The sequence below is a fragment of the Diplodia corticola genome, assembly GCF_001883845.1.
Source record: "Diplodia corticola strain CBS 112549 chromosome Unknown scaffold20, whole genome shotgun sequence".
Taxonomy (NCBI): domain Eukaryota; kingdom Fungi; phylum Ascomycota; class Dothideomycetes; order Botryosphaeriales; family Botryosphaeriaceae; genus Diplodia; species Diplodia corticola.
Window position 1 is genome coordinate 415,019 of NW_017971499.1, and position 12,523 is coordinate 427,541.

The following is a 12,523-nucleotide window of genomic DNA, read 5'->3' on the forward strand; positions in this document are numbered from 1 at the left end:
CCCCTTCACAGCACACCGCATCGGCCCGGCTGTGTCGGGCCTCCCAGCCCACATGTTGTCGACGTTCGAGAACATCGAGCATCCCGAACTTTTGCCTGTGTTTTCTTTCTTTTCCTCGCCGCCGTTGACACCCGCCCGACAGCGCATTCAGATAGGACCGAGAGGCAGCCAGGCAGACTTCTGTAGTCCCACTTTTGCTCCTTTCGACGCATATTGGGAGTTCCAGGTTCACACGTCCTGGAACGTGCGACCATTTCCAGCTGCGGAACGCGCGTTGTACGGACCAATGCACGCTCAGACATGGCCGATCAGCGCTCGACTCTGCATCCAACTTCAACCCGCAAACAATAGTCAGGACTATACAAGGTCCCCCCCCCCCCCCTACATCGCTTTACAAATCTTGAATGCCCGTCGTCTCATCGAAATGCTCACCTCCGCCATTTCCGTGCCGCCAGACACAGTAAGAGACATGAGGGTGAGCCGAAGCGCAACGCAGCACAGGACGACGTGCTGTACAACCGCTCCGCCGCGACCCCTGCCACTCCACGCCCAACGTCAGATCTCTTTTCATCCTGTCGCCGAGAAGCGCACAGCGTGTGCACATGGCCCTCAGCCTCCCCGCCGCTTTCTTGCATCCTTCCCCTTGTCTTGATGTCAGCATATACTTAGCTTCTTGATCCTTCCTCGCCCTGCGCCTTTGGTACGACGGCCTATGCATCACCCTGATGATTACCGCAAAGCTTTCCAGAAAGCCGAATAGCGCCACTCGCCCGGCGTTCCGGCTTATGTCATCAGGAGCGCAACATGGATTCCAAAGCATCGCTGTAACACCGCTTTTCGTCCGTTTCCGCCACCGTGATATGCTGCAGTCCGTTCGCCGTACCTTTCTTCTCCGCCCCAAGCATTTACCGCCCTTGATCGTCCCTTATCGATCCTGCACACGCGAGATAGAGACGTTTGGTAGAAGGTATGAAGGGCAAAAAAAAAAAAACTCCCCGCAATAGTCTCCGACCGAAATTACCCCCTTGGACCGAAATTAAAGCTAGACCAGCTATCATCTAGCCAACGGCGCAAACGGTCTACACGCCCATCGTCATCGAAAAACCTTGACCGGTTGGGCGGCGGGGAGGGAGATAATGCGAGTATCATATTCCTGCAGGGGACAGAAGGGGCGCGGCCACGATCCTAGATCATTTAAGCCATTCCAATAGCTTCTTCCTTCTACTACTACTAGTGCCCATGTGCCAGTGTATGAGAGAAGACACATGTGCACACAAGCGCACACGAATGAGAACGCGACGCTGCGGAGACAACGCAACTGGCAGTGTGTCCAATAGCATCCTGCCTTGGCGTAGGGAGGGGGAGGGGGAGGGGTGTGTGATGGTTTTCTGTCTGCCGTAAGCAAAGCGCATGCATGGCCCAGCGCGCTCATTCGCCCCGGCAGCACCGACGGTCAAGTAGTGATGACGTGCGGCATCATGCTCCTGCTCGACAGGCACACCTCAGGCGCGCGGCAAATTACCGCATCTTTTCTGGCGCCGGCGACGGTCTGCCTTGCGGTTGATAATAACCTTTTTGCTGTTTCTAATTATAAACGGAGCTGTGGAAGCTTTGGCTTTTACCTACTACGTCTCTTGTCTTTGCTGCCAAGACAAATGATGGCGCGGTCCGTGTGGGTGTTCGGGGCGGGACCGCTAGTGGCGGCGGTGTCAGCCACGTTTCATAAGTGAATGAATGGGTGAGTGGTTGTTTGGGACCGAAGGATGATGGCTCTTTGCCGCTCAGCATCAGGCTTCGGGAAATTCGCTGTCGAGTATGCAGGAGGAATGAGGGCTTGCTTCGGCAATCGGACAAGACTGGCATTCTCCAAGTACATGACAGACACGATCTCCCTAGTTTGCGGTGTAAGCTTAGGAAGAAAGTAGGGGATCTAAGTGTCGATCACGGATGTGGTGGCGAACATGAAAGCGATCGTTGCATGTCTTATACTCCGATGCTGACATCTCACTCGGTGCGGATGTAGATCACTTATGGAAGCATCGCCGGCTATTAGTACGACGTGGAAGCACCGCCTCCACGCAAAGGAGTAGTGGCGCATGTCTAGTCCGATGCGGTCTTGCTCACCCACTGTACAATTATGCACTTGCCACCGGGAAACTAGCAACAAAAACACACCCCCACCAAGTAACATTGACCGTCGGTGTTGCCGAGCTGACAGGAGCTTAGTTATACCATTAACCTATCCATGCATACTCCACGGCGTGGTTGCCCAAACGGGAAGCCCCATATTGTGTACAGTTGTCGTACACCTGACAGCTACCCGATTACGACACTTCCCCCCCTTGTCCATTGGAAACTCATCTAAGGCGGATCAAAGTGGAAGGGATGGTTCGGGCAATGCACCCTTCAAGCGAATCACGCAGTAGACCAAAGGTAACAAGAATTTTCATCCATTACTATGTACAGTATCTTGACAGAACACAGTCTCACTTGGCCAAGAAACCCTGGAAAGCTTTCTGATCGATGACCACGTTGCCAACAGCCCGCATCTTCTTCTTGCCCTCTTTCTGCTTATCGAGCAGCTTCTTTCTTCTCGACACGTCACTGGCATGCAGCTTGGCCAACACATCCTTCCTGAACGGCTTGATCGTCTCTCTGGCCACGACGCGTTTGCCGACAGCGGCCTGGATGACGACCTCGAACATCTGACGATCGACGTGCTCCTTGAAGCGCTTGACCCAGTCTCTTCCGATACGCTCGGCCTGCGAGCTGTGGACGATGCGCGCCACGGCATCGACGGGCTCCTTGTTCACGAGCAGCTGGAGCTTCTGGATATTGGAGCGGCGAAAGCCGGCGTCTTCGTAATCCAGCGTGGCGTATCCCTTGGTCGTACCCTTGAGCTTACCGAAAAAGTCATCGACCAGTTGGGCCAACGGTATGTCGTACTTCAGGATTACTTGCGTAGCCGTGAAGAAGGTGAGCTCCTTCTGCTCGCCCCGATTGGCCTCGCAAAGTTCGACTACACGGCCGATGTACTCCTCCGGGAGCGTGATTGTAGTCCCGACGTAGGGTTCATGCACTTCGGCCACCTTGGTGTGGCGCTCCTGTTCGTCAGGGAAAGCGTTGGGGTTGGAGAGGATAATTTCAGTCCCATCTTTGTAGACGATCTTGGTGGGGACGGATGGAGGAGTGATGATGATGCTCGCACCGTGTTCCTGGCGAAGGCGGTCTTCGAAAACAGAGCAGTGGAGAGTTCCCAGGAAGCCGAGACGCCAGCCAGCGCCCAAAGCCTCGGAAGATTCCTTGGTGACAGTGACTGCGCGATCATTCAAGACAATCTGGTTGATGCTTTCTTCAAGATGCTCGTAGGCACCCTGGTCCACGGGGAAGGCAGCGACGAAGACCATGGACTTGGGCTCTTCGAAGCCTGGGTAAGGCTCGACCAGCTTCTCCGAGCCAAGCGTCGTGTACGTGTCGCCGACCTTGGCTTCTTGCGAACGCTTCATGCCGGGGTTGAAGTAGACATAACCAACCTGACCGGCACGCAGCTTCGTCATGGGCGTCTGGTCTGGATACATCATACCAACTTCGCCGACCGTGTACTTCAGGCCGGTGGCAAACGAACGGATGACATCGCCAGCTCTGACCTCTCCGTCGAAGATGCGCACAAGCAGAATGACGCCCTTGTAGTGATTGTACCAGGAGTCCACAAGAAGAAGACGAAGAGGCTTTGTGTTGTCACCAACCGGAGCTGGGATCTGTTCGATGACATTCGGAAGGATGGCTTCCACATTCAGCCCCGTCTTTGCGGAAACCTGCACGGCGGTGCTTGAATCCAGCTCGAACGACTCCTCTAACTGGTCTAGCGCGCGCTCGACATCAGCGGAGGGGAGATCGACCTTGTTGACAACAGGAAGCAGCGTCAAGCCCTGGGCAAAGGCAAGGTAGAAATTGGCGACAGTCTGGGCTTGCACGCCTTGACTGGCATCAACCAAAAGCAGAGCTGGCAGAGGATTAGCATGCGATAGACATGGCGGATTCCGGAGTGTAGCATGACATACCACCTCCACAGCTGGCATAACTGCGCGACACCTCGGCACGAAAGTCGACGTGGCCGGGGGTATCGACCAAATGCAGCAGGTAGTCCTCTCCCTTGTAGTTGTATAGCATGCTGCAGGTCTGGGCTTTCACGGTAATGCCGCGCTCGCGCTCGACGTCAAGCTTGTCCAGGATCTGTTTGTTGCCGCCGGGCTCGATGGTGCCGGTGAGCTCGAGCAGACGGTCGCTAAGGGTGCTCTTGCCATGGTCGACGTGGGCGACGATGCAGAAGTTGCGGAAGCGGTCAATTGGGATGTCGGCGACGCGTTTCTCGAGGTCGGACTGAGCTCTATATGCGATGGCGTAGCGGGCGGCGGTGGAGCCAAAGGTGCGCAGCCATGTTGCCGGCCGGGCAGGCAGGAACTGGGAAGGGCAGCGAGTGAACGAGCCCTGCAATGGCCGCCCCAGGCGTTCAGCGGCTCGGAAGCATGGTCGCATGAGTGTCAAATGAAGGGTGCATCGGCGAGGCTGCGGTGGTGGTGATGCGGGCGCGTCTCTCGGCTCGAAAATTGCGGCGACGGTCGGAGGTTGGCGCGGCGCCCCAGGCACCCAGGCACCCAGGCACACAGGCACCCAGGCACCCCGGCCAGCAATCCGCCAGCCCGACCGGAGCTCCTTGCAAACACAGCCAGCGCGCCCTGAGTCGGCTCGAAAAACTCTCGGCTTGCTACAGCCTGCTGCCGGCTCCACGACCAGATCAGCAAACTGGCATTGCCGGTGGTTGTTAAGTGTCAACGGGGCGGTTGCCGCGCCAACTAGCGTACACGGTCTTGGCGGCGGCGCTGGCCCGATCGTCTCCATCTCCAACGACGTCGTCTCAAAGCACAACGCATCACTCGGTCCCGTACCCTGCACCGTCGCCGCGCGCTAGCCAGGACCAGCAGATATCAGAATCCGCCCTGCGCAACAGACCCACTGCCACCTGAATCAACTGTTCCCGATCCCAACGGCCCGGCCAATCCGTCAAAGCTTTCGTTCCTGCTGCTCCAACGCCCCGCCGCCGAGCCCGTCAACCACGTGCAACCATGTCCGCCGAAGAGGAGAAGCCAAAGGCCAAGTCTTCCACCAAGTCGTCGTCAAAGTCCACCTCCAAGACCTCGACCGGCGAGAAGAAGAAGGTCAAGAAGAGTTCGTCGTCCAAGGACGATGCCGGGGCCAAGACGCACAAGCTGGCCCTGAAGGGCTCTTCCAAGGTCGTTTCCGAATTCTTTGAATACTCCATCCACACCATCCTCTTCCAGCGGGGCGTCTACCCGGCCGAAGACTTCACCGCCGTCAAGAAGTACGGCCTAACCATGATGGTGTCGTCCGACGACCAGGTGAAGGCCTACATCAAGAAGATCATGTCCCAGCTCAGCAAGTGGATGCTCGGCTCCAAGATCAACAAGCTCGTCGTCGTCATCACCAGCCGCGAGACGGGCGAGCACGTCGAGCGCTGGCAGTTCGATGTGCAAATCTTCAACAAAATCGCCAACAAGACCCGCTCGTCGCACACCACCGCCGCCGCCGCCGCCGACGACGAAACGCCCGCTTCCGCTGATGGCGAGAGTGAGAATGCCGCCGCCGCCGAGCCGCAACCGCCGTCCAAGGAAACCCCAGAGAAGACCGAGGCCGAGATCCAATCCGAGATCCAATCGCTGTTCCGCCAGATCACCGCCTCCGTCACCTTCCTGCCCATGCTGGACGGTAACTGCACCTTCAACGTCCTGGTGTATGCCGACGCGGATTCCGACGTCCCCGTCGAGTGGGGCGATTCCGATGCCAAGGAAATCGAAAACGGGGAGAAGGTCCAACTGAGAAGTTTCTCGACAAGCAACCACCGCGTCGATACCCTAGTCAGTTACAGGTAAGCTCTTTTTTCTTTTTTAACCTTCAAATGACGCATGTGAAGGAACTATGGACGATGCTAATACTTATGTGATAGGCTTGCTGAATAAGGAACGGCGTCAGCATGCATTTGATGCTGAAGTTTTCTGCTCTGTACGATATACGAACCTCCTCGCCGAAGCCCTTCAAACACGACTTCTGTTTGGAAGCTGGCCTGATTGAGCAACTGGATATGGAAATCGAAACGAAATATGGCGTTTGGTGGCTGGCAAAGACTGGGATGCGGTATGCAGCGTGATGTTGCTGCACGAAATTTAGCATTGACGAAGATTTTCTTCTCTTCGTGGTTATGACCCTTTTTTCCGTTAATATATCCATATAACTCCGATGCCCTTGTTGATGGATCGATGCTATTGAGTCTCGTATGGGAATCCGTTTCACCTCCTGTGGAATATCTGGAAAAACATTACACGGGATGTCGAAACATTGTTCAAACAACAGATTGCAAAATAATAATCCTTGTATGGCAGTCCTCGCCTCTTCTTAGTCGGCGCATTCATCCGCCACGTCCACCCCCGAAGGGCATATGTCGTTGAAGCATATTGCCAGGCGCAGATGTAAGTACCAGATCTATATCAATATGTCTCGATTTGGAAGTCCACTACCTGGATACGTGAAAGATCTATAATCATTCATATCTAGACGAACAGATACGTGTCAGTGGAAGTAAGGATGAACTTGCCGGTGGATCGCGCCGACTGAGATACACCCCATAGGCTAGGGTTAATACTGTCACTTCATTCGCGCTATCGTTAACTATTTCAATAGAGCTCGTGGGTTGAGGTGATCATATCGATAGCATCTCTCCGGTGGCTTGTCTCACTCGAATGGAGGTGGCTTGCATGTTAGGTATTCCCGTACTGTCAAGACCATTTTGAGTACTTCGGTGGCAGAGGACAACAAAGGAGTATTCACGAATTAAACGGGGAATATTCACGCTTGCCACCCAACAAGCCGCTAAGAAGTTGAAGAGGGACAAGGATAAAGAGAATAAAGAGAATAAAGAGAATAAGCACCGATGCAAATAAATCGAAAATTCAACAGAGATAACAGGCACACTCGAGACCTCCAGGGGAGAAAGCAATGCTAAGGTAAGAAAGTGTAATAGTTATTATAAAACCTGTGTACAACTCGGTTCTGTTCTTGTGTATAGTTTTTTTCAATGTCCGTCCCGATTGGCTGGATTCATTCTAGGCCAGCTTGAAAAGGAAAAAAGGAAAGTTTGCCCCTTCGGCCTTTTTTTTCCGATGATCTCTTCCCTTCGACGAATCATTCAACCTCCACCAATATTTACATTAAGCAGACGAAATCAGGGTCGTCCGGCCGAGGGGAGGGTATACCGCCTTGATAATGAACCATAACGCCATTATTGTTGTTGTTTCCATAATAAGGTCCTTCCATCATGTTCTCTTTTTCATCCTCGTTACGCCGAGAGTAGGAAGAGGAAGAAGTAGTAATGCCTAGCTTCCTGCGAAACACGGGCGGCAGCAGCCACGCCCACCTAATTCCCCCATTATCGTCTCTCAGCTCTAGGAGTCAGCCACGCCTCCGCCATTTGCCTCTCGAGCTCGGGGGTGCAGCACCGATGTCGATGCCCTTCAGCTCTTCGCTCAAGGCGTTCATATCCTCGCCGCCGCCCATGCCGTCGTACATGGGGACCTTGGCCGGAATTGGCGGTCCGTACGCGCCGGGGGAACTGCCGTAGCCGCCAAAGTTTTCACGCTCACGCAGAGGCTGCATGTTGCGCTTCTGAAGCCGGCGAGTACCGGTGGGAGGCGGTGAGTTTTCCATGCCACCGCCAAAGGAGCCTGCAACAGCGTCCCTGATGGAGCGATCCGAGTAGCGACTGCCAATCTCACGGGCACCGTTGAGGCGCTCGCGGTCGCGGGTCGGCTTCCTGTCGCGATCCTTGCCCTTCGGCTCTGGTTCAGGAGCCCACGAATCGATCGGGAGGTGATCTGACGGATCAATCTTGCGACCATCAGGAGTCACGATGTTGCCGTGCTCGTCACGACCGTTGATGTCCATGTCGCGGGACTGGGTAGGGTGCCGTGGACTCGCACGAGGGTTGTACGAATCGAAACTGTCAGGGCCAAAGGGCGTCCTGGAACTGTCGGACGTCGGTGGGCGAGGCGACACGGACTTGCGGCCAGCAGGCGTGCTGCGGTTCGACATGCGCGACTGGCGCATGTCATAATGTGATGACACAGGGCTCACGGCAAGAGGCTTCACGAGAGCAACGCTGTCCTGTGGAGTACCGTGGTAGGAATGGGGGTGGGATGTAGGCGATCCACGAGGTGAAGTGTGGTACTCCAGTTGGAACTGCTGCCTCGGGGGCGTCCCATAGGTGGTGGGAGGGTACGCCGGTTGGGATCCATACCCACTGGCTGAAGGAGGGTAGGCGCTGACGCTCATCCTGTGCTGGTGCATAGACATGCGCGGGTCTGCTGAAGCCGAACCTGGCATAAGCGCTGAGGGAATGGCAAAGGGATCATCCCGGCTGGGTGGGTGGGCGGAGGCCTCGATGGGATACGAAGGGAGAGCTGGAGAGCCAGGAGCGTAGGAATGAGTGTGCCGGCGCTCTCCAACGTTGAGCGGCGGCGGGGTCATGCCTGAGTACTCTGGGACCTGAGGCACGCTGGCTGGAGCACTGCTCCTGTGCATAGGCGGGGGCGGCGGAGCTGCGTCGTCCTCGTCCTCGACGGTGGGCTGCATGGCGCTCCGTGAGGTGCGATAAGCAGCTCCATATCCCGGGTAGCTCTGCTGATCTTGCTCGAGAAAAAGCTCGGTATTGCTCGAATCCGGGTGATAATCGTTCAAGGGCGGGATTTCAGGAGGATATTGGGTCCGCCTGTCGAGCAGTGCTTCAGGAGAAGCGTGGGTAGTGGGAACAGCAGGAGCGGAGTGGGAGTGGGGCACATCCATGCAGCTCAGTGGTCTAGCCCGCGAGTCGTGTCCAAGCGGGTGTGGACCCCGCGCCGGGACCATTGACAGATGGCGTGCATGGGTGGATGTCTGCTGCGGTGGAGCAATAGGCTGGACTGGATATTGCTGTTCGTACAGGTCGTCGGGCTGCATAGGCTGGTGGAAGACGTCGTAGTCGTCGGGCGAGAAGGGCAAGCCCGACTGCACGTGTGCACTGTCGGTGGATCGGCTGGGGCGCAAAGTCTGCTGCTGGTAGGGAGGGGTGTGGAATGCGCGGGTGGTTTTCGAAGGCGGTGGGATCTCAGCAGCGACTATGGGCGATTCGGACATGGGTGCCGGACCGGTGGGGAGTGGCCTGCGCTTGACTGGCACGTGCTCTCGTCTCTTCTCCGAGGGGGGACGCTCCATGGGTACGCGCACGTCGCGGGTGTCGTAATAGGTGAGCTCGAGTCTGACTTCACCGGCGTACTTGCCCTTGCAGAGCAGGCCGTGCCAGGTGTCGCTCTGGCCGCCGCCGGGCATGATGACCTCGTCGAGGCGGATGAAGGTCTCGCCAATCAGCTCCGTCTTCTTGTCGTCGTTGAAGACGGAGACCTTCATCTGGTAGTAGTCGGGCGAGTCACGCACGGTGAAGCGCAGTTCCTGGTCCCTTTGCTCAAGTTAGGCGGATTGGCAGGACTCGGGCGGGTGGTAGCTTACCATCTGGGCGTCTGGCCGCCGCGCCTGTCGGTCTCCGTCTTCTTCGCTTCCTTGCCGAGACGGGCAGCGCAGTAGGGGTCCTGCTTGCCCATGGTCTTGCGGTTGGGCAGGTTCTTGGCGCGGTCGACGACGGCAACGAGGGTGCCGATCTCCGGGCCGTCAACGGTCATGTCGGAGTAGATGCCGTTGGTGTGGGGGGTGCTGGTGAGACCCATCTGAGCAAGCATGGCGGCCATGGTGACGAGTTGATGGCTGCCGCTGCGAGGTTGCTCTGGGCGTGGTGGTGGATTTTATCAAGGGCGGCGGGCAGCACGGCGAGTCAGGCGTGTTTGAGGTCGCAGGCAGGAGAGAGCGAAAAGAGAGCGTGGGCGGGTCGGCTGGGCCAGTGCTGGCGGTGCTGGCACAATGGGGGTTGACCTGGGGCGGGGGGCTCGTCATAGACCGTCCTCCGGACTGTGTCTGGGTGGTTGCGGGGGGCACTCTCGAATGAGCGACACTGCTGGCAGAGTGGAGTTTTTGGCAATCCTCTGCAGGTGCAGCAGGTCAGTGGTTTTGATGTGGGCCTCGCGGGCGGCGGGTATTTGTGGCTGCGGTAAAGCAGGAGGCTGGTGATTGCCGCACCCCGGGCGCGCTGGCGGCTCCCTGGCGGCTCCCTGGCGGCGCTCTCCAAACCGCCCGGCGCGCGCCTGGCCTGAAACCCAACCGGCGCGCCGCTGGCGAAGGCCGCAGAGCCGGGCGGCCGCTAGGGCCCAAGGCACTATGGGTAGCTGTGTTGGCGAACGCGTTGCTGCGGAGCCCGCGCGAGGGACTGCAGGCGGCCTTTGAGCGCTGGCGCTGCGCGCGTCATGATCTCCCGGTGGCCGACGCTGATGCGCGGCTCACCCGGCGCTGCGCGTCATCCCCGCCAAAGCCTCTGCCGCCCTCACTCACGATTTGCCGGACCGTTGAGAGTCGGAGCTGCACCCGCGTGCGAATGGTACGATGCTCACCATTCCGCGCAGCAGCGGCCGCCCTGCTGCACTGCGCGGCACCGCGCTGCACCGGCTGCACCGCGCTGCATAACGTCACCGCGCTCGGACGCGTCGAGACGCGCTGGTGCTGACTCGACCGCGTCGGGCCGGCGTCGCCCTACTTTTTGGGCAACCGCCTGTGGCCGGCGTCAGGCTCCCAAACCGCATTTTCGCGACCTTGACGTAACGCCCGCCGCGCTCCACTGCCCTCCACCGCCTCGTGTCGCTGAGGTTTCCAGAAGGTCATGCGTCACCCAAGCGCCAACGCCGGGTGCCTTGAAAACAACACCCGCCGCATCTCGACCCTGATGCCTGCGTCACGCAGCAGTCCGCCTCCGCCGCGTGCCGCCGCCGTTGGCCTCAGCCAGACGCACCGCTGCCTCCCCGCTGCAGCCACACCTGCAGCCTCCAGCCTCCAGCCTCCGGATGCCGTGCGCCGCTTGCGGACACTTCGCATCGGACGGGATACTCGGCTGCCGATCGCCTGGTCTTCCCTCCCGCGAGCTACCAACGAACGCTGTGAGGAACGGGTGTGGAACGGGAGCTAATGCCGTTGGCCTCCGCTAGAGCTACTGATCTTCGGACATTCTTGCACCACCGCTCCGTGCCGTCCCTTATTCGTCGTCTCATGACATTTGTCCCTGATGCCGGACGCTTGCGTTAAGCATGATCTTAACCTTCCAGCCTCCTGATTTATTTCTCTGGCCCGGCTCCTTCCATCACAGCCACGTCCGCTCCCGTTGCAACCTGCTCGCCCGCTTTCTCCCACGTCAGGGTCTACTTGCCACATTGCCTTGTCCACGGCCAGCAAGGAATGCAATTCCCATGGCGTTCAACGGTCGATCACCGATCGTCCCTTCTTGATCTCTCGAGTCAGGGCTTGGCCCCGTTCAAGGCCTGCCAAGTTTAGCGTCAGACAATCGTTCTTTCACATCAATGCGGATCGCACATGTTCTAAAGACATCGCTTTTCCATCAAAGACAGTATCACTCGTAGGACAAAGACATGTCTGTGGGAGTAAACTATAATAGGCCTCAACGCCCCGTCCCCTCTCTTGCCCATTGGTCGAGAGCACACTACTCATTGCTTTGAAAGGTTCCGTGTCCCGCAGGCGGATTCCTCTCGTTCCTCCGCAACTTTTCATCTGTTTTCGCTTCGAACACCAAGGCAGGACCTTTGAAGCGATCATCACTAATAGATGATATAATATCTAAGATGGCTAAGTTCAGGGGGCAGAGGAACCGCAGGGGCGGCAACAACCGGGGCGGCAACAACAGGGGCGGGCAACAACAATGGTGCCCCCTATGGAGCTCGCCCTGGAAATCGAGGCCAACCAAACCACCAACCCGGCAATAGGTACAACTACAACAACAGCAACAGCAACGATAACAATAACATCAACAGAAACAACACTTACAACAAGAACAACAGGAAGGAGGGCTGCACATCTTGTGGCTCAACTCATCATTACCGGAATCAATGCCACGCTACGGAAGAAGAGAAGCAGTCTTACTCCTCTTACAAGTCCAGTGGCCAGTATGGCATGTGCTCTTACTGCCACAAAGGAGGTAGCCATCTACCTTCCAACTGCTTCCAGGATCCGAACTCCCAACCAGGGGTCAAAGGTGACCGTAGCAACAATACGATGGGCAAGAATGAGTCCTGCGACTTTTGTAAGAGAAACACAAACCACAAGCTTGCAGACTGCCCGGAGATGAGGAAATGGATAGAACGAACCGACGACTTGATCGAGACTGCATTTCAAAAACTCCCGTATTGCATCATTTGTGGTTCCGGGCATACCTCGTTAGCTTGCGATCCAACTCGAATTGAGCAGCTTAAGAGTAATATTCGGAATCAAGGTCAAGCGGTATTGCTGGAGTGGCTGCGTAGCCCTCCTGATT

At 57.1% G+C, this 12,523-nt stretch overlaps 3 protein-coding genes across 3 annotated transcripts; 1 reads left to right on the forward strand and 2 right to left on the reverse strand.

Annotated features, from left to right (window-relative positions):
* Positions 1-2,486: 2,486 nt before the first annotated feature.
* On the reverse strand, positions 2,487-4,536 carry BKCO1_20000130 (gtp-binding protein; the record flags this gene model as incomplete). The annotated part of the gene is made up of 2 exons (XM_020272165.1): positions 2,487-4,003; positions 4,062-4,536. The coding sequence occupies 2 exons, from the start codon at positions 4,534-4,536 to the stop codon at positions 2,487-2,489; spliced, it is 1,992 nt and encodes a 663-aa protein (XP_020131133.1).
* Positions 4,537-5,123: 587 nt separating this feature from the next.
* On the forward strand, positions 5,124-6,035 carry BKCO1_20000131 (mitotic spindle checkpoint component mad2; the record flags this gene model as incomplete). Its single annotated transcript, XM_020272166.1, has 2 exons — positions 5,124-5,944; positions 6,023-6,035. 2 exons carry the CDS (start codon positions 5,124-5,126, stop codon positions 6,033-6,035), a joined length of 834 nt encoding a protein of 277 aa, XP_020131134.1.
* Positions 6,036-7,521: 1,486 nt separating this feature from the next.
* BKCO1_20000132 (c2 domain containing protein) lies at positions 7,522-9,845 on the reverse strand (the record flags this gene model as incomplete). The annotated part of the gene is made up of 2 exons (XM_020272167.1): positions 7,522-9,559; positions 9,610-9,845. 2 exons carry the CDS (start codon positions 9,843-9,845, stop codon positions 7,522-7,524), a joined length of 2,274 nt encoding a protein of 757 aa, XP_020131131.1.
* Positions 9,846-12,523: the final 2,678 nt, after the last annotated feature.